The 22,500-nt window shown below is 40.5% G+C and overlaps 1 protein-coding gene across 3 annotated transcripts in view; it reads left to right on the top strand.

Moving 5' to 3' along the window:
- Window positions 1–22,185, top strand: part of LOC143284709 (uncharacterized) — a 50,640-nt gene extending 28,455 nt beyond the window's left edge. For all 3 annotated transcript variants that reach the window (XM_076591643.1, XM_076591642.1, XM_076591644.1), the window contains exons 3-14: window positions 2,523–2,662; window positions 4,778–4,963; window positions 6,900–7,001; window positions 8,182–8,834; window positions 10,329–10,396; window positions 10,891–11,005; window positions 11,527–11,645; window positions 12,060–12,282; window positions 12,646–12,711; window positions 13,613–13,777; window positions 14,404–14,458; window positions 15,809–22,185. In XM_076591643.1, the coding sequence (XP_076447758.1) occupies window positions 2,523–2,662; window positions 4,778–4,963; window positions 6,900–7,001; window positions 8,182–8,834; window positions 10,329–10,396; window positions 10,891–11,005; window positions 11,527–11,645; window positions 12,060–12,282; window positions 12,646–12,711; window positions 13,613–13,777; window positions 14,404–14,458; window positions 15,809–17,427 (3,511 nt within the window). In that variant the 3' untranslated portion in view covers window positions 17,428–22,185. The remainder of the gene's footprint in view (window positions 1–2,522; window positions 2,663–4,777; window positions 4,964–6,899; window positions 7,002–8,181; window positions 8,835–10,328; window positions 10,397–10,890; window positions 11,006–11,526; window positions 11,646–12,059; window positions 12,283–12,645; window positions 12,712–13,612; window positions 13,778–14,403; window positions 14,459–15,808) is intronic.
- The last annotated feature ends 315 nt before the right edge of the window (window positions 22,186–22,500 follow it).

Genomic DNA, 22,500 nt, shown 5'->3' with positions numbered 1-22,500 from the left:
GTGGGGGATTCCCCTAATCCTTTTCACTTGCTGACACTGACTGGCTGTTATCATCTGTGCAGCTATCACTCTTTGCCCCAGTCACTTTCGTCTGTCTGTGTGACTTGTCTGTCTGTCCGTCAGTCTCGGTGTCTTGTCTGCCAGTCTGTCTATTTCAGTGTGTGGCTGGTTCTCTGTGTGTGTGTGTGTGTGTGTGTGTGTGTGTGTGTGTGTGTGTGTGTGTGTGTGTGTGTTAGTCTGTTTGTCTGTCTGTCAGTCGATCTCACGGTCTATGAATGTGTCTTTGTCTGTCTCAGTGTCTCTCTGTCTCACGTACTGAGTCTCTCTCTTCAATCTCTTGACTTCTCTCACTGAGTATATGTGTTCCGTGTCTGTCTCTCCCCGAGTCTCTCTCTCTCTCTCTCTCTCTCTCTCTCTCTCTGTGTGTGTGTGTGTGTGTGTGTGTGTGTGTGTGTGTGTGTGTGTGTGTGTAAGAGAGAGAGTCTCTTTGTCTGTCTGTTAGTCGATCTCACGGTCTATGAATGTGTCTTTGTCTGTCTCAGTGTCTCTCTGTCTCACTACTGAATCTCTCTCTTCAATCTCTTGACTTCTCTCACTGAGTATATGTGTTCCGTGTCTGTCTCTCCCCGAGTCTCTCTCTCTCTGTCTCTCTCTCTGTCTCTCTCTCTCTCTCTCTCTCTCTCTATCTATCTATCTATCTGTGTGTGTGTGTGTGTGTGTGTGTGTGTGTGTGTGTGTGTGTGTGTGTGTGTGTGTGTGTAAGAGAGAGAGTCTCTTTGTCTGTCTGTTAGTCGATCTCACGGTCTATGAATGTGTCTTTGTCTGTCTCAGTGTCTCTCTGTCTCACTACTGAATCTCTCTCTTCAATCTCTTGACTTCTCTCACTGAGTATATGTGTTCCGTGTCTGTCTCTCCCCGAGTCTCTCTCTCTCTGTCTCTGTCTCTGTCTCTCTTCCGCGCCTGTCTCTGTCTCTGTCTCTGTCTCTCTCTGTCTCTCTGTCTCTGTCTCTGTCTCTGTCTCTGTCTCTGTCTCTGTCTCTCTCTCTCTCTCTCTCTCTCTCTCTCTCTCTCTCTCTTCCGCGCTTGAGGGCTGGATGAAAAAAAAAAAAAAAAAAACCAGCTGTCGTGCTTACTAGTACTCGATCTGTGACTACCCTCGTAAAATAAAAATTCGTTTCAGTCGTTTCGTTTCGTTTCGTTTCTCTCATCTCTCTCTCCGATTTTCAATCAGTTGATTCGATACGGTATAGTGTGCGTAGGCCGTGTGCCGGGACTGTGCCGAGTAAAAGCCGCTGCGGCGGCCGGGGGGAAGTTTATCATGTGGGCGCTCTTTCTCAGTCCTATGGTTGTTGTTTTTTTTTTTTTGGGGGGGGGGGGGGGTTGTTTGTTTGTTTGTCAGTCTTTGGATCCTTTTTTTTTTTTTTTTTTTTTTTTTTGTTTAACCATAAGAGGATCCATGCACGTATGACTAACAATTAACTCAGTCGCGGCCACTCAGTGACTGCCGTCAGGTGACTGAGAGCAGTAACGGTGTAGGCGGGCAGACTGACGTGACATTGATCCGATTGGATCACTGAGTCAGGCGCATGGGATTATAAGGTATAGCATCTCGCCGATGTAACGTACGTGTAGGCTATTGCCTATTCAGTAGATGCCGTTGTATTTGTAACGGGGACACGTACACACACACACGTCAGTACACACACTGACACACTGTCATACACACACACACACACACACACACACACACACACACACACACACACACACAAACACGCATTGTTTAGTCGTGTCAGTGCAGTCAGGTTTGGTGGTGCCAGTGGTGTGTGTGTGTGTGTGTGCATGTGTGTGTGTGTCAGTGCCCGGATGTGTGTCAGTGTGTGTGTGTGCATGTGTGTCAGTGCCCGGATGTGTGTCAGTGTGTGTGTGTGTGTTTGTGTGTAGTGTGTGTGTGTGTATGTGTGTATGTGTGTGTGTGTGTGTTTGTGTGTGTGTGTGTGTGTGTGTGTGTGTGTGTGTGTGTGAGTGAGTGAGTGTGTGCACGACAGCGTCTCGCCACTCACTGCACGAGTTTGCCGGGTTGAATATTAAATTTTGGCATTGGTTTCTAAGAAAAGTATAGAAATTTTCTCATGTTCAGGCATCGTTGAGGCTTTGACGCTAATATCTCATGGAATTCTAGTGTCCATGGTTGAGGCCTGCAGTTGTTCACAGACCCTCGCGATCGAGCTTGCAGGTGCGTGCGCGTTTGCGTTCGTTGGATATATTTTGTGTGTACACACGAGTGTGTTTGTGTGTCAGTTTGTGCGCAAACGCTGTGGTCGCAGGTGTGTCGTGTTCTGTGACATAAGGATTTCTTCCGAGAATAATACCAATCGTGACCGACCACCTCGGAAAAAAAAAAGAAAAGAAAAAAAAAAAGTCCTTCGAACCCGGAAGTTCAGTTTATGCATATGCACGAACTGACGTCACTAGGGAAAACCACCCAGTCACAGCGCGCCTCTCTCATTTTCTGTTTTCAGGTCATGTTGTTTCGACGCAGACGACATCATCATGGCTGGAGACGATCAACGCGCAGAAAAGTACATTGTGGATATTCCTTTCAGTGTTCTTCTCAACATCTATCAGTCCTTGGATGCCGATAAAGGATGGGAGAAACTGGGTGAGTACGTTCATGTTACAACTTCTTCTTCGGGTGTAAATGAATGCCTGTCCGACCTCCTCTCAGAACGAAATAGACGTCACACATTGCGTGCCCGAATAGTTGTTCAGCTGTTCAGTGACATTTGATGACCCGTTCCAGGATACACCGATAAGGACAAAGGATGCGAAGTTGTTTACAATGGAATATAGTTAAAAGATTATTGTGAAAGTAATCCTCGGTGATGTCTGCAAAGCAACTCTGTCACGTTGAATGATTGATCGAGTCAGTTCAAGTTGCTCAAGTTCTGTCTGCGGCTGTGCACACAGACAGCTGTGGCTCCAAGATGACCATCACCATACATCAAACTATGTGCCTATGAGATATACATCGAAAGGGAATTTCTTTAATTAGGTGAACCAGAAAACCATCATAGCACTACACTCAACAACAGCAGCAGCAACAACAACAATAACAACACCACCACCACCAAAACACACAACGAACCAAATAATTATGGAAAGCAGTCTTGTGATTTGTCTATCGATTTTAATAAAGTCCAGCTGCCTTCTCTCCATCTTCCACCCCAGCCCTCCCCACTCCCCAGTTTGATTAAGTGCTGAACCAAAGTCCCGGGTGGTTTCAATACATATACAGTTATACTAGACTCCCAGTTTTTGTTCCAGGTCTGAGCCAACCCCTTCTCCTTCACACTTTACCACCCAACCTTCCCTATTTTTCAGACATGCCTGTAATATCCTTCTTGAACTCAGTGTGTTAGATTTACCCAAGATCTCATACAGAATCTTGAAGCAGTGCAACTGATCCCATTTAAACAGCAGAGCCATCACTTGAGTAATTTTGGACATGAAAAGGAAAAATTAATTAAGAAGAGAGACTGTAATTATGTAGACCTAGAATTTAAAATAAAGCAAAAAAAGAAGAAGAAGAAAAACAAAAGAAAATAAGAATGGGGTAATGGTGCATAAGTAAAAATGCATGTTTACTTTTGGTGACATTGATTATTTGCCATCTACTGATATATCACAAAAATGCTGTTCTAAAGAATTGCCCATGAAGAAAATACTAAAAATATTTTGTGAACACTATAACAGGGGTGGTGGTGGTTGGGAATTATTAATCAAGGCAAATAGGATCAAGGGTATAGATCACTGCATGGTTACAGGCTATACAAAACATGAATTGTTTAATTTACATTCACCTGTGTACATAATAATAGATCATCAGTAATGTTACAGCTTTTATCATAGTTTATTTACAGTTTTACTGATTGAAGTGTTTGTGTCATTAGAAAGCTTGAAAGTGCTGGTAAAGGAATTTGAACAGTTTTCAGCTCATTTGGATATTTGGTAATAAAAGGTATTAAAATGAAACTGAAACATTGTCAAACTCTTTAGTCAGATTTCTGTTGATATATCCTAAGTATCAACCTGTTCCAGTATTAGTATTCAGTAGCTTAATGTTAAAAAAAAATGTGTCCAAAACAAAATGTAGAACAACAAAATTAGGTTTCTGTTTCTGAAGGTGTACAGCTTGTTAACCATGGCAGGTTTCGTCATTTAGCTTTAGATATGAAGTCATTCCTAAAATGATGATGGGGAGTTAACACATAACCATTGAAAGATAGTACTTTTTGGTGTCTGCACACTTTCTTAGTTAATAGTTTCCATGTGTGTACAAAGTACTTTAGATGTATAAAACGTAGACTGACAGCTGTTTGTAAATTTTTAAAGCTTGAAATTGAACAACTTGGAACTCACAAGTTCAATATGCTTGCTTGTAATAGTTGTATTTGATAATATTTAATGATTTACAGACTGTGAGTGTATTCTGTTCTGTCAGGTTCTCAGGTGTGAGTTGCTGAACTGATTGATTGATTGATTGACTTAATATTACATTGGGTGTTCTCTCATTCTTGGTTTTTAACATTTTGTTTTTCTTCTTCATCTGTTCATGTACTGATGCAGATTTACTTTAAAAACTAGTGATATCAACAACACTTTTTAAAACTTCTTCCTTGTTGTTATTATTTTGTTGCATCATACTTTTAACTGAATGGTGTTGCTGCTAGTGCTGTTGTTAATGTTATTGGCATAGAGTGGTTTTGTGTTACAGCTGCGGAAACAGGGTATTCCTTCGACAAGATCCGACTGTTAGAGTTGGAAGGTTCACGGACTCAAGGCAGTCCAAGTCGCAGTCTGCTGTGGGAGTTGGGTAGTCGTAACACCACAGTTCGTCAGTTGTACAGCCGCCTCAGTAACCTGGGTCGCTACAGAGAGATGAAAATACTGGAGGATTATGGTGAGTGTTTTCTGCTTCAGTGATAAAAATTCTTTTTTTCTGTTCCACATTAAGTATAAGTGTGTGTGTGTGTGTGTGTGTGTGAATGTTTACAAGTACATGTGCACATGGATTTTGTATGATTAATTAGTCATTACACAGATGGAGATGTAATGTGTCATTGTTTTGTGTTCTGAATTCATCTTTTCATCTTATATGGTTCTGCTAGACAGTCACATTTCCTGAGTAGGTTTCTTTTCTCACAATCTTTTTTTCACATTTGAATTAAAATGAATATGTTAAAAAAAAAAAAAAAATTAGGCACTGACCAGTATGCAGTTTCATGTCACAGGGACTGATATATCCAAACCAGATTTGCCCTGTCATCAACAAAATGTTTATAAATTTGTACTGTATGCATCTATATCTATATCTATAGTTCTGTCAATCTATCTAGATAGATGTGCATGTGTATACACAAGATATATTTTGAGAGAGTTTAGGTTTGGTTCAGGATACCATGGGACATCTGACTATTCACCACAAAATAAATGGGTCATTTAAAAAATGATGGGTCAGGAAAAACACCCCCTTATTCCTGCCCCTGATGCCCCCCTCAGGTCACCCTGCACTCGAAATTTGTGGTTGAATTTGTCCATCACACTTGGTGTGTGAAATGGTTTGCAAATTATATGTGTGTGTGATGGTATGTACAGACTATGTGGCTATTGTTTGCTGTGTCATGATGAACATGGAAAATAGAACTTAGTCATTACTGAACTTTTTGTGTTATGTGGAAACACTGTTAATGCTGACTCACATTATGGTCCAGTTAATACAAAGCAGTACAGCTGAAAGACATCACATGATCTACAATATGTAAGTGTCATGTGCGTTAGTTGAATGCCATTGTTTTAGGATACCACTTCACTCTGCTTTGGGGAAATCCACACCTCCACAGTTGCATAATGTCTATAATTTACTCAAGTGCCATGCCAGCTTAATGTGTGGACCTGTTTGATGTCATTCTAGGAAAAAGTTCTAATGTACTTTGAAGATATTGTTATCTATACATGTGGGTTATTGAAACATGAGCACATCCAGAAAACAAAGTATCAGTATGGTTGCATAAATGACAATAAAAATGGTCCTGCACATAAATGTGTGCTTTTGCTTCTCTTGATCAGATCTCAATTTAACTAAAATGTGCCACACTCTTGCATATCATCAACGAAGTAAACACCAAAGAAATCTTTTGATTCAGACTCTGCAACTATTCTGAACACTGATTCTATCTTTCTCGACTTTCGGCAGTTCCTTTCAGCGGCATGTTATACATGTATCGAAGCCATCCTCTATCGTGGAGACTGGTGGAGAAGTAGTTTTGTTTTATTTTGTACTGGTAACTCCACTACTGATTAATGATTAGTTCTGTTGGAGTTTGAACAGGTAACTCTACGAAAGTATTTTATTTTCATACAGAGACTTGAAGTTTTGTCACAGTTACAATTAAATAAGTTGTGACGATCTTAGTGACTTTAAACTTTAGATCTTTATGGTAACACCACCTTTTAAAAAAAAAAAAATGTTATTATGATTACCACACATTCCCTTTGTAACAATGATTCACTTGAAATGGCTAGCTTATATTAACAATTGTAATCTGATACAAGACTGTGGGCTAGTAATTAATTTATGCAAAAACAAAAACAAAAAACAGGATAGAATTAGAAGTGGTTTTTTGGGGGGGGGGGAGGGGGGGGGGGGTTGTTTGTTTGTTTTTTTCCTTCTACTACCATCCTACCAATCTGTTCAGATAAAACTGATATAAATTCCAGATAGAAGTATATTCATATTCTGAGAAAATGTCTTAAACTCACAGATATTCAGTGATATTTTCCCTGTGTTCATAATATACTGTATGAATGTAATATCAATTCATATTTTGTCCCAACAGTTAACATCCCTTCAAACCCATCCTTTGGGGATAATGGGCTAAAGGGTCTGCCTGACGTGTCCATGGATATGTCCAACTCTCTGAAGGGCCTTAAGTCTCCAGGTGAGTTTTTTTTAAACTATTCTTTTAGCCCGCTTGTCTGGGAGAAAGTGGAGTGTGGGAAAACAGACATGTTTGTTCAGTTGTAAGCGTGGTTTTGTTTGATGGGATTCTGTTTCTGTTGCTGTTCTGGTAAAGGCATTGTTTATTGTTTGATGGTTGGCTGCATATTATATGCAGATGGCATTGAAAAGCACACACACAAATCAGCCACTGTGGCAAAATGGGTAGTGCCAGAGACTGACAACTGGGTGGGAGGGTGCAAGTTCGAGTTCCATCAAATGTGGAGATGTGGATATTTTAGTTAGCTGTCAGCTCCTACTCAGAGCTGAGTGTGCTGTTGGCTCAGATGAGAAGACTGGGACCAAAAATTTACGGATCATCCACTTCAGAGATATGTGTGTGATTGCTTAAATTTCCTGATCAGCACTGCAGGTGTCTGTATTTTTGGATCGTGGTTGACAATGGGAAACAGAATGTAAGGAACAGTAAACCACAACCTAGTTGTATTGTCCCAATCCTTAGTGGACTTCCAGAGCAGTATTCTGCATTGTCATCATCCTCATCCTCACTTATCATATAGAATAGAAGAAAAAAAAATGTTCCAAATGCTATTGCCTTTCGTGATTTGCTACTTTAAGTTTTGCACCACTGTTTGTTTTTTAACTCATGCCCTACAGGCCAAGCTCTAATCTCATCTCTCTTGTGCTGTTATATATGAGACGTTGGTGAAACATTCTCTATTTAAGTTTTGTAAAAAAAAAAAAATAATAAATAAGCAATAAAAAAAAAAATTAAAAGAACACACACAAAAAAACAACAAAAAACCCTGATGGTTTGATATCTTTTTTTTTTGTCTATTGTTCAAATTGATTGTTTCTCACTTGGATTTTGATATTTTATGTGTGAATTGACAGTGCATTGATAATGAGTAAAGACTGCGCCTTGATATTTTACGTGTAAATTGACAATGTATTCATAAGGAGTAAAGATTTGGTCTTGACACTTAACATGTGAATTGACAATGTATTCATCAGGAATAAAGATTTGGTCTTGACATTTTACTTGTGACGTGACAGTATATTCATAAGGAGTAAAAATTGTGTCTCAAGATTTTATGTGTGAACTGATGATGTGTTCATAAGAAGTAAAATAAAAAGATTGGGCCTTTCCTTTGTGGCAGTGTCCAAGAAGACCAACACCAGCACCAGCACCAGCAACAACAACAGTGTGAACAGCATCAACTTCAACCGCCAACAGGCATCCAGTTCAGACGTCAACATCAGCATGAAGTGCCAGCAGACAGACAAGTACTACCCTGGCAAGCAGATGCCCTTCTCCTCCCCCTCCTCCTCCACCACCTCCACCTCCGCCATCAGCAAGACGGACGCTGCCAAGACCCCATCGTCCATCATGGCTCCCATGATGAAGCCCACCAACCCTGGCACCCAGTGCCTCCCCGGTCCCTCCAATGTGAACCTGGTGCAGAACATGATCAGGCAGATGCCTGGCGGGTTGTCCACCTCAGGGCCCACCTCCTCCTCCTCCACCTCTTTGGGCCGGGCTCCCTCTCAGAACCAGACCTCCTCCCCGTCGTCTTCCTCCTCCCCCCTCTGTGAGACCCCCTTCTCCTCCAGCATGTCCTCACTGCCGGGTCTGGAGAGTTCGTTTGACGTGCAGATGGCCTTCATGGGGTCCGCCTCTTTCAGCTACTCTGAGGTGGTGCAGGCTACTGGTGGGTTCAGCGAGCGCAACAAGCTGGGCGAGGGGGCCTTTGGGAAGGTCTACTTTGGGGTGCTGCGCAACAACAAATGTGCTGTGAAGAAAATGGCAGAGGTGGGTTTAGTTACTGTGTGTGTGTGTGTGTTTATATGTGTTTGTGTATCGTTCGTTCTCTAGTTTATCGCCTTTTCACTATCAGTGATATTAGACGATAAAAAAAAAAAAAAAAAGAAAAAAACACCCAAAAAACAGGGGATGGGGGTCGGGAGGTGGGGGAGGGAAGAGGACAACAGAAAAGGTAGAAATCTACAAAAAAATGCATACCTAGCATGCAATAACATTTAACAGTAACAGTTCAATAATGATAATAATAATCAGAAACCATTAACACAATTCTGAAGAATATTAAAGGAATGTAGAAATAGGGCTATCAACTAATGCCTGTGAAAGTTCGACCATAAGAACCTCGTCAGAAAGAACTTTCGAAAAATCATCTGCAGAGTAGTTGTTTTCTTTGAAATACTTAGGCAAGAAGGTACGTAACTGCTGACATTGAAACAAACAATGATGCAAACTGAACTGCTTACCACAGATGCATGTAACATTTTTACTATACTTTGTCATCAGCGCATCAAGTTTTATACGGAAGAAAGTAGAGGGTTATTAATCTTGTATAGCATGCTGATGGATTTGGTATCTTTTCTTTAATAATATTCTCAGGGAATAATGTCCCTCTATATTTTAAAAACTTTTCCTTCAGTTGGTTATGAAATCAACCCCATTGCTGATGTGTGTGCGTGATTGTGTGTTTGTGTTAATGTGTTTGTGTGTGGGGGTGTTGGTGCTTGTTTGTTTGTGTGTGTGTGTGAAATGTAGGGGTGTGTGGGTGTAAGTGAGTGCATGTGTTTGTGTGTGAGGGTGTTGATACTTGTTTGTGTGTGTGTGTGTGTGTGTGTGCCCATGCTATCTAGGTTTCAAAAATTAACTTCTCACCTGTCTCAAAGTTAAGCTAAATGAATGCATGTGTTGCAAGTAATAACGTGTGGATGATATGAATGGTGGGTTGCATTCACTGGTGTCGTTCTCAAAATGATCTAATCAAAATAGATGAAGAGTAAATATAGGAGGACTGTTATTATTTTCATATAATGCTATAGCTTCCAGCTGTGAAACAAACTTTCAGTTACATTATATCAGTAGTACAATTACTGAGATATACATGTTTTTGCTAAGGATATCCTTGTCATGCCCAACACCTTCTTATCTTTCTGCAAAGACAAAATAAGGTAACTATGTGGAAACATGATGACCTATTCATCAAAAATGAATGCTTTTTCTGATTGATATTCCACAGTCCTTTATGATGATGGTTTACCATTGCGTTCTCAATTTAACAATTCAGCATATATCATCATAGCAAAAAGATCAGTATTGACTGGTCCTTTTCACATGGTAAGAATTGACTTCTTTTTTCTTTTTTTTTTAGGAATTTTATTTTTTCAGGTGAAAGTGTTTGACTGGACAGTCTTCTGTAAAAGGAATTTTGTTGTTGTTTTTAAGATGTTTAGAGGTCACCTAGCTTTATGTGCAGGTGCAATGTCTTTTCAGGCAGATGGCCAGGAAACGGTGGTGGAAAGATCAACACAGATCAAGAGGGAACTCACTTCACTGCTGAAGTGAGTACTGATCTTAGTGTGTATGGCTGTGTGTTTTTGCTAAAGTTGAATTGTTCCACTCTTCTCAGTCTTGATCTCTATTGTTTTTTGTCGTCGTTTTTTTTTTTTGTGTGTGTGTGTCATTTATATACACTGTCTTTGGAACAGCACAACTTCATGATGGGTTGTCTGGAATTCATACATTTAATTGTATTTTCTATTCTACTAGTACTACAGAAGAACTGCTTGGCTATATGAGTGTGTGTGTGGCTGTGTGAGTGATTTCACTTGAAAAAAACCATATGTTTCTGAGGGTGCACTCATTCATGTCCACACACACGCAAGCACACACTTGAACACACACACAGACAGACATATGCACACATGCACAGGCAAAGGCACACACACACACACACACACACACACACACACACACACACACACACACACACACACACATGTACACACACACACATGTACACACAGAGAAAGCTTACTGGTTGCTTTTTGTGCAGGTTCCGTCACGAGAATATTGTGACACTGTATGGCTATGCTGTGGAAGGGGAGTCACTGTGCCTCATCTACCAGTTTATGCCCAATGGATCGCTGGAAGACCGGCTTTTGTGCAAGGTAAAAATGCAGCATATTTTGAATTTGTGTGTGTATGTGTGTATTTGTGTGTAATTTAGTTGACTTGATGATGAGTTGATATAAAGAATTTATGCAAAAAACTCTTTAAAAGTAGATGGAGCTGTCTATCTCTCTATTTCTCTCTCTTTGTCACTCACTAAGTCACTCTGTGTGTGCTTGTTTTATTGAATTGAAACTGTTCATTATGATTTAGAAGAACTTTTTTTGTGAATTAGAAGATCTTTTCTTTTTTCTTTTTTTTTGTTCCTAGAAAACAAGCAAAGAAACACAAATAAACAACAATCTTGATTCATTAGACAAGCAAATTGATTATTAAATTTCCATTTTTGTCACACTTTACTGCTCAAAGAATAGAATCAAATTCATCACATTATTGCACACAAGCTGATATTTTTGATAAAGTATTTGGTTTGAGAACCATATTTTTTTTTTATCCTCTTGCTTTCATGTTCTGTCCTTGTGTACGACATCTGAAAGTTTTGCTCTGTGTGTTGGAACAGAAAAACACTGCTCCACTGGTCTGGTCTCAGCGCCTGAACATTTTGCTCGGGGCTTGTCAGGGTTTGAACTTCCTTCACACCATGGGGGAACAGCCACTCATTCATGGAGACATCAAGAGGTCAGTTGATTCTGTGTCGGTCTGTCTGTCTAGCTTTCTGACTCTCTGTCCTTCTTCTGTCTCTTTCTGTGACTGTCTCTTTGTCTGTCTCTTCTTCTCTCACTTACTCTCTCTGTGCTTTTTTTTTTCTGTATTGAGAATTGTTTGTATTACTTTTAGTCTTGTCTGCCTGACATTTTTATGTTGATACTCAGTGAACTGAACATTATCAAGCATGTACTACACACATACCACCCCCCCCCCCCCACACACACACACACACACACACACTCACACACCACACACACACACACATTTGCAATACTTTATTCCATGTTGCACCCACACAGACGTTCACAGTGGTGTATTCCGTGTTTCACCCACACAGACAACAGACACACACACGTTCACAGTGGTTCACCCTGTTGTTTCCAGTGCCAACATCCTACTGGACAAGCACATGGAGGCCAAAATTGGAGACCTGGGGCAGGCCCAGCAGGCGAACGGCCGAGAGGGAGGGAGCACAACGTCGCGCCTGACCCACATCACACGGGCCCAGGCCACCACCAAACTCTACGGCACGCGAGCCTATCAGCCCCGCGAGGTGCAGACAGGCAGTCGCCCCTCCACCAAGAGTGACGTGTTTGCCATGGGTGTGGTGAGTGATGGTTCGAACTCCTTCTGTTTTTTCAGTTCTGTTACAGAGGTTGTGGTGCCATTGGGTGGACTCTGAGGTTGTCACAAGACCTTTTGTGATCACTGTAAAATATTCTGGTGTGTATGTGTTTGTGTGTGTGCGTGTGTTTGTTTGACTGATACAGAGAAACAGAACTGTTTCGTAAACATTTTGTTATTGATGGCTTTCAGCTGACTGTGGATCATGAAATACAGTTATTTATATATATCTTCTTTTTTTTTTAATGCTGTCATGTTGCAAAATGATACCAATGAAAATTGTATGGTAGTAGTGTGTCAGGTTTAAGCCTTATGGTCATTTATTCATATTGCACTTATGTGACAGGTTCTGCTGGAGGTATTCAGTGGAGAAAAGGCATTCGATGAAAGACGAGAAGGAGAACACTTTCTGGTAAGTTGTGAGAAGTAAAATGAATAGATATGATGAGTTACACCTCTCAGGGCATTGGTCATTTCTTCTTTCTGTTTTTTTTTTTTTTTTTTTTTACAACTGGACATGGGACATTAAACTGTTTTGTTTTGTTTTTTTTCTTTCCATTACATGACTAATATCAACTTGCTGATGACTTCTGTTGTGGTTGATGCATACTGAGTATGTTTCCATTAACCACCAAACACCAACATGGATTACAGGATCTTTAACATGCATATTTGACATTTTGCGTGCACATATACATGAAGGGGGTTCAGGCACTAGCAGGTCTACACATATGTTGACCTGGAAGATGGGAAAAATCTCCATTCTTCACTCACCAGGTGCGCTGAACCGGTGATCAAACTCAGGAAACTAACCATTTGACCACCATACCTGTCATTAATGTTAATTTTCATTTATGTTACTTTCAGAACTCAGTTATCTGCTGTGTAATCTGTGGAATGTTTGGAATTGATGATGTGTATGAACTGTAATTTTCTGTCAGTACACTTAGTGTAGGACAGATGATTGTAAAAACAAGTTGTAATCTGTTTCATTAACTTGTAAAGAGACAGGATGTAATAATTGTAAGTGTTGGAGATATTTTGCCAATAAACTGTAAGTTTTGTAAACTATTTGCAGACTTTAATAGAGATATTACATACGTAAACTGAGATTTGCCATGTTTACCATCAGCAGATGGATGTGAGTGGGTGGAGAAGAGGCATGAGATGTGCACACACACACGCACACACTCATGCTCACACACCCACACCCACACCACCACACACACGCACGCACGCACGCCTTCTTTCTTTCTTTCCAACACAGGCACCAGTCCATCACTGAACCAGAGTAATCCTGTGTTGTGTTGCAGGCGGAGTACTTCCGCAGCCTGAAAGGGGAGAGCGGAGACGAGGCATGCCTGAGCAAAGTGGACCGGCGTGGTGGGGAGTGTCCGCGGGAAGTGTGCCAGGCCATTCTTAGCATCGCCGATGTCTGCACCAGTCACCTCAAGCGTCACAGACCTGACAGCAGTCAGGTACGTGCCTGCCTATGCTTTGTGTTGTGTGTCAGTGGCTACAAACACGTGTACGCATGCACACATACACACGCACACTTTACTCTTCCCCCCACCCACCCACCCCAAACGTACACACAAATGCACAAATGGGCGAGCGCACGTGCGTGCACACACACATACACACACACACACACACATACACACACTCACACATGCGCGCACTCACACACACATACAGACACACACTCACACACACACACACACACACACACACACACACACACACTCATACACACAAGCACACGCACGCTCTCTATCTCGCTCTCTCTCTCACACTCTTTCTCTCTCTTTCTCTCTCTCTCTCTCGCTCGCACACACACACACACACACACATGCCACTGCATTAATGAACGCATACATGCTCTCCGAGAGTAATTCCTCATAATGAACAACCATAGAAGCATGGTGTTTGCTCAACCATGTGCAGCAGAACTATTTTCTGTGCAGAAGTGTTTCAGATTTTTTAGAAACAGATCAGTCTGTTCCTCAGTCTGTCATTTATTTATTCACTTATTTATTTATTTATTTATTTGTTTATTTATTTATTTTAACCTGCATTTTCACAAGTGCTTTGTTCTTTTCAGCTGCTGCAAAAGATGACAGAAGCAGATGAGCTCTTCACTCAGAAAACTGGAATAAGTAAGTTGGCTTTTGTCTGTGATATGCGTTATTCACAATCATTTTTTGATGTTCACAAAATGACTTGATTTGCACATCACCCAGGTGCATTCAGGATATATGTTAATTTTGTGAGACATTGAATAAGTGAATTTTGCCATAGAGATTTAAACATGAGAATACATTCTTAAGAAAAGGCATCTTGTTGTAAACCAGATTTCCAGAAATAGATTACTGGAGTCTTAAAAAAAGGAAAAGGTTTGCGGTCCTCCTTTGCAAGACATGGGTGGTTGAAGAAGACAGGAGTGATTAATACAGTGATTCAGATGATACAAGACATGTGTAACTGATAGAAGACATGATAAAAGTTGTCAGAAAATAAGAAGAATGTTGTTTGTGTTACCTTGACATGGTGTGTTATATTTCAGAACACTGACATTATGGGGTTTTAATGTTTCAGAACACCAGGGCATTGACATGACAGGTGTAAGATGTTTCAGAACACTTTGGCATTGACATTATTGGTGTGTGACGTTTCATTTCAGAACATTGACATGGTGGGTGTGTGACGTTTCAGAACATTGACATGATGGTGTGTGACGTTTCAGAACATTGACATGATGGGTGTGATGTCTCAGAACATTGACATGATGGGTGTGACGTTTCAGAACATTAACATGATGGTGTGTGATGTTTCAGAACATTGACATGATGGGTGTGATGTTTCAGAACATTGACATGATGGTGTGTGATGTTTCAGAACATTGACATGGTGGGTGTGATATCTCAGAACATTGACATGATGGGTGTGACGTTTCAGAACATTGACATGATGGTGTGTGATGTTTCAGAACATTGACATGATGGGTGTGATATCTCAGAACATTGACATGATGGGTTTGATATCTCAGAACGTTGACATGATGGGTGTGACGTTTCAGAACATTAACATTGATGGTGTGTGATGTTTCAGAACATTGACATGATGGGTGTGATGTTTCAGAACATTGACATGGTGGGTGTGATGTTTCAGAACATTGACATGATGGGTGTGATGTTTCAGAACATTGACATGATGGGTTTGATATCTCAGAACGTTGACATGATGGGTGTGACGTTTCAGAACATTAACATTGATGGTGTGTGATGTTTCAGAACATTGACATGATGGGTGTGACGTTTCAGAACATTGACATGATGGTGTGTGACGTTTCAGAACATTGACATGATGGTGTGTGATGTTTCAGAACATTGACATGGTGGGTGGGTGATGTTTCAGAACACTGACATGGTGGGTGTGTGTCGTTTCAGAACATTGACATGGTGGGTGTGATGTTTCAGAACTAACATGTTGGGTGTGTAATGTTTCAGAACACCTGGGCATGGAAAGTCTGCCTGGCTCAGAGCACTCATGTCACATGTCCCACTCCAGCTCTGCGGGAGCCAGCGTGCCCAACCTGACCGGGGCTCCCCCTCACTCCATGCCTCCACACAGCTCCCTGCCCCCCAAACCCTCCAACAACTTCTCCGTCAACGTCAACAAAGATCACCCGACAGAGAAGCACTATGCCATGCACCTGCCCCATGAGAAGCCAGACAATTGTCTGATAGTCAACGTCAACTCAGGGCCCAGCTCCTGCCCTGACGCCTCCACCAGCCGTCAGCAAAGCCAGTCCCCTGTCCTGTCCTCCAGCAACCACAGTCCCATTGACTACTTCCAGAAAGGACAGCCGCTGCCCCCAGCTTTCCGCCTGCAGCAGGCCTATGACAGTCAGAGCGAGAGAGAGAGGAGAAGGATCTCTCGCCTCTCCCAGTGCCAGCCAACAAAGGAGACAGTGCAGTGTGGTGACGGAGTTGACACAGAGATCTTGCTCCAGCCTGACCCGGCCAAGCTGGCAGCCCTGGAGCAGTTTGATCAAGAGAACCTTCATGGACGTTTTGAGGAGAAAGAGTCCAACAGCTTCCAGTCAGACCCCAAGAAGCTGGCTGCTCTCAAACAGTTTGATGACCAGGTTCGCCATGCCCAGGTTCAGGAGGACCTTGCCCACACACAGCACAAGGCGTTCCTGCAGAAAAACAATCTGGCTTCTGATCCCGAAAAGCTGGCCCAACTTAGATTGTTTGATAACTCTAATGTGACAACTTCGAGTGACTGTTTAAATCAGAGACAAGAAGACAACGTTCTGCCGTCAGACCCTCGCAAGTTGGCAGCACTGACGCAGTTTGATGCAGCAAATTCTGTGCCTCACGCTCTGCCCTCCACACCCAGTGTTGCTGACTCTGATCCTCACAAACTGGCGGCTCTGAACCAGTTTGACGCTGCTAACAGCATGTCTGGCCCTTGCTCCAGCCTGACGTTTGCACAGACAAGGGTCAGGGAGAACCACTGCGCCCAAGGCACCTTCCCTGTCAGTACACTGGACTATGTGGTCAGCTCCCAGAAGGAAGCCATGGAAGCCTGTGTGTCCACAGATGACCATCAGCAGGCTGTCACACCTCTACCCTACAGTCTTTCTGCATCTCACAGGAGTGAATCTGTGGCAGCTACGCATTCTGTTGGTCACTCTTGCCAGGAAGAATCCAGTGTTGCATCAGCATCGAGTCAAATGCAAGTTCCAGCACAAGTTACAGCTCCAGGCTCCTCGAATGAAACACTCCTACGTCGCCAGAAAGACTTCTTTGACCTGTATAGCAAAGCTCTGGAAGGAGCAGATGAGGAGGAGGAGGAGTTTGATGAAGCCAATGATGACTTTGAGAATGAAGACGTGGAAGAAAATGAGAACAACTATGCAGTCAATGTCTCCCAAGCCAGCTACCCAGGTGGGGCATACACAACATCTGTACAAGGGCAAGTAGGTGGGGGCAGGCTGGATGGTCACTGCCACCCCATCCCCATTGAGCAAGATGAGTCTGCTGTCTTGAACTATTTTAAACAGAAGGAAAAGCACTACGAGAAAACCTTCAACAAACCCCAGGCCTCCCAATGCTGAAAGAAAAGACTGTGAGTGGCCAAAATATGTTCTAATGTGAAAAAACAGTTGAACAAGGACAAGAACCCCTCCATAAAAAAGTGTGAAGGCTATGACAAAGACTTGATGTAAATAAATTCTGCTGCTGTTGGTTGCTGCTGCCAGTGACATGGCTTATTTTAGGTTTACTTACTCCAAGCTTGTTTTTTCAGCTCCTTTATTTATGTTTCCAAGAGGTGAGAATCTTAGATATTTATACTAAGATCAAATGAGAAGGATAACACAAACAGGAGGGGAGGGATGAGCAAAAACAACATTGAAGTGGATGGGGAATAAAATGTTATTTGTAATGTATACGGCAACATACAGTGTGAAGTAAATGAAAACTGTGCTGGTCACATGATGTCACTTTCACTTGAATGTGTTGGCTACATTTTGTATGTCCTTCTTTGCAACTTTTTGGATGTAGCTAGAACTGCATTTAACAGCTCACTCTGTTGGTAAATCTGTTGTTTTGGTCAGAGCTTCAGTTGCCAGATTTTACCCACAGGATAAATGATTAAGATTTCATTTCTTCCACATACATCATTCACCAGCCAACCTACTCCAGCGAACATGTACATTGGCCATGAGAGAAGACAGGAAATGGATACCCATTCCTTTTTATTATCGGACTGACTTGGGTTTTTGTGGTGTCTTTTGTGTGTTTTTTTTGTTTTTGTTTTTTCTCTTTCTTTTTTGTTGTTGTTGCTTGTTTGTCTTTCGGTTAAAAGATGGGAATAGGAAATGCACTGCAAAAAAAAAAAAAAAGACCAGATGGTGATGGTTGGAAAAGATGGGGGGCGGGGGATAAACTAACTCGAAACTTTTTAACAAATAGTAAAGAGTGGTAACTCTCTCCATTCACAAGGTACACAACTTCAAGTCATTGCTGCTTACGCTACCGATTCAGCTTGCACACAGATAAATAAAAGGTACATTGGAGCAAACCCAGACACTTCCTAAAAAGGAAGCGACGGGCCTGTCCTTATACCAATCATTTGACATGTGCACACAGCAGCAAAGACAGAAGAAATGTGCAAACACAAATTAGCTTTTATTCAAGACTGGCATAGCCTCTTTAATCCTGAGTAAGCCACACGGAACGCATGCACAATACAGAACAACTGGAAAGTAACAAATAATGAGGCCAGGAGATAAATCATTTATCTCCTGGCCTCATTATTTGTTAACTCGAAACTGTTTCACATGAAATTTATTAAGAGGATGTGAGGTGTAGACAGAGAGCAGTTTCTGGGGACTGATATACAGTTGATCAAATTGTCTGAGTGTCTGCATTTTGTTTTTGGCATGTTGGTAATTGCTCTGCTTGGGAATAGGTTTCCTGATGGATAATGCATATGAAACATCTCCAGGAATGAACTGAGTGTGGAAAATTTCACTGCAATGAAAGAGCAAAAATTACTGTTTGATATTATATTTAATGTTTGCCAGATGGTTGTATTTTGTGCCTGTCCACATTAATTAAAGTATGTGTTATGTATGTGATATTATGTGATGCTATCTTACAGACCGTTGTTTCTGTATGGAATTTAGATACGGTCTATAAATGGAACATTTCTTTCTGGTCACTGCGTTCCGTAGTTTGGTGTCGGGATGAATTTCCATTGCATCGTCACACGTTGATTCATCCACTAAAGACCCCCTCCCTACCCCAACACACACACAGTTGTCTCCCTTCCCTTTCATTTTGCCATCTCCATCACACAGCAGTTTTAAGTTCATCATAAGCTGTTAAACCTTTTTGTTGTTGTTTTTGTTTCAGATTTCAGATTATTATATTGAAAAAAAACAAAAAAAACAACCTCAAATAAAACGGTAAACAGAGACAACAATCTTTTAAAAATTGTACAACTGTAATGTTAAACAGAAAGAATAATTGTTCACTTGTTTTTTTCTGTGGCTTTTGTGTCAAAATTCAGTGTACATTATTGAATTCTCTGAGTTGATGAAGACAATAAATAAATCGTGTATGTCAGCTTACATTATTTGATTTTGTTTGATGACAAAATGAAGCTTTTTTTCATGTACATTTTGAATCATTTTTGTATTGTTCTTTTTTTTTTTTTCTTTTTTTAAATTTATATTTCTGGTGTGTAAAATAGTCTGTTTTCTTGCATGGCCTGTTTCACAATTGAATTGAATTGACAGTAGAATTGGAAATAGATAGCATTGATAGCACATAGGATTCACTGATTAATCTCTTGTGCAGAGAACTTTTTTTTCAGATTTGTGGTTTGACTTATAAAAGAATCTTAAACCATAAGCATTTTAACTATTAATGCCGACAAATTAGAAACCATGGCAGGGCAGTGTAGCCCTAAAATTAAAGACAGTAATGATATAATTACGTGCTTTAAGCAGTGAAGCTACCAGAAAGATCTCAATGTTCAGACAGCAAAATTAGTGGTCTTATCTCTTTGTAACCCAGTCATTGTCAGGCAGACTAACACTCACAGAAGAAAAGCATTTTGTGTCAAATTATGTTGCTTGGTTTTCCATAGAGGTCTATGCCATTTCCTACCAGTTTGCCAAAGTGATCACATCAAACTACAAAATAATGGAGGAAAACAACATCATATTAATAGAGGAAAACAACTTCACAACAACCCTGATATCATTTTCAAATTGTAGCTTAATTGATTTACTCCGGAATGCTCTCAAGGATAGACCAGCGCATAGGACCTTTGTTTAGTTCAGGCACATACTTCCTTTTTAATCAGAAATAAAATAAAATACAGATTAGGGGATGTGATGTAGCATATATTGATCAGTATATTTGTTTTATGATTAACACCTCCTTAAAACGGACACTAATGTGATTCAAATTTAGTTAGATAGAACCGAGTCAGTACAATGAAGTAGACTGGTTTCACACAAGGCTAGCACAGTAGTATTCTCCAGCTAGTTCAGCAGTTACACGTTTGTGTTTTTTGTCCTGTCAATGGCAGTGTTTTATTGGTTCAGTATGCCTTGATTTTGGAAGACTTGACTCACTGAAAACCTAGTCCAGTTATTAAAACTTGTTTGTGTGCATGCATGCACACGTGTGTGTGTGTGTGTGTGTGTGTTTGAAGGCTTTGTTGATGTGATAGTTAAGCTTAGTTTTATTCTCAGACACTGTGATACTTAATCATGTGTTTTTTTTTCTGTGTTCTGGCATTGTTTATGATAAGAGTGCAGAAGGCATGAAACTGAGAGTAATTCATTATATGTAAAACAGCTTTTAAAATGAGAGTAATGCATTATATATAAAACAGCTTTTGTGCATAAAATCTCTCTCTCTCTCTTTCACACACACACACACACACACATTAACATAGCATTAGTGCTCATTTTAGAGGTATTGGTACAGCAAGTTCTCTGTATATTATTTTAAATCATGTATAAGTTTCATATCAACAAAATTCTGTGTGTGAAATTTGGGCTGCTCTTCCTAGAATCACACGGGCCGCAGTTTTTCTTGTTTTCCTTTTTGCATGCACAGGTACACTTGTTTCTTTGTTAAAGTGGTTTTTTGAATAGTAATTTTGCAGACTGTGTACGTTCTTTTACATGCTGTGAAAAAAGTGCATGCTGTATGAAGAACCTCATTTTATGGTTGCATTTTTTTTTTTAAACTTAGCATGCAGACCACCGTTTGAGGCCTTTGAGAAGGAGCAGAAAAAAAATCCTGATCTTTATTACAATCTATCAGGCAGCTGGATGTTAAGATAAAATCAGATTTGACTCTGGCAACAGCAAGCATTCCTCTTTTGACAGTTATTTTGATGTAGAATTCTTGTCTCCCTCACTGGTTTACAGTGGTTCAGGTGTTGAAAGCTTGAAGTGCATGCTCTTTCTCCTTCTCTCTTTCCCCTCCCACCCTCTCTCTCTCCACCTTCTCTTCCTCTCCCCACCTAAATTTCCCACCAGTACTCTCTCTTCTGTTCACACACAGCACATACGTGCATGCACACACACATATACGCACCTTCCTGGATCTGATTTGTAAAATAAACCCTCTTACTTTATTGTAAGCAGGCTCACTGGTTTCCATGTCTTATCATCTGCTTTAGTGTTAACGTTGTTGTCACTTTGACCCAGAAGCTTACCAAACAACCAGTTGCTGCGTGTCTGTGTAAATGCACTGTGTTGAACACTTCAAATGGCGACAGACTGCTCATAAGGTGTAATGAAATAGTATGATTGAGAAAAGAGACAAGATGAGAAATGGTTTGAAAAAACAACAAGAACAACAACAACAAAAAAGCACAGTGATAATATAAATGTGCACTGTACCTATAAAAGTATGCAGCCATGGATTGTAAATAAAATGTGATTGCATGCATTACATTGCTGCATATTTTTTCTGTTCTGTATTTTGTGAGAAATGCTTCTGTAAATATTCAGTGTGTTGATTGTACGATTTTATTTATATACATCAGAGTGAGATGAAAGTACAACTATTTTGATATATATATATATATTTATGTATTTGATCAGGCAAAGTTAATGTGTGAACATTTTTTACACATATATTTGTGTGCATTTTTTTCAGTCTCGTATGTATGCACACATGTGCAGTCCCTCCCCCATTACCACCCCTCACCCCACCTCCTCCACACTCTTCCACATGCACACACAGTTATTTTCAGGCATATAAGGGCTGTCTTTCATACTTGAAATGTAGGTGCTGCTCATGATTGAAGTTAAAATAAAGATAATGGTTGTACAACTTGTTTTCTGTTTTTGTGTTGATAAGTCCGGTTTGTGCTTGTGAGTGTGCATGTGGCATATATTGTGACAAATGTTTAAAGATTAAACAAAAAAGCAATGGAAATAATTTGGATGATACTGCACACACAAAATTCTGAATCTTAAACATATACTTCTATAAAAGTATAATGATGACACTTAAAAAAAATCCAGAATTGTATTTTTATTATCAATCTTTGGAAATCTGATATGGCTCCCAATATCATTGACAACATTAAAAACTTGTTTTTAAAAATCAGAATAAAAAAGAATACTCAGCAAATTAGATTTGGTTTT

This window comes from Babylonia areolata, chromosome 8 (genome assembly GCF_041734735.1).
Source record: "Babylonia areolata isolate BAREFJ2019XMU chromosome 8, ASM4173473v1, whole genome shotgun sequence".
Taxonomy (NCBI): domain Eukaryota; kingdom Metazoa; phylum Mollusca; class Gastropoda; order Neogastropoda; family Buccinidae; genus Babylonia; species Babylonia areolata.
Note: the sequence above shows the minus strand (reverse complement) of the source record. Positions and strands in the feature narration are given on the sequence as shown.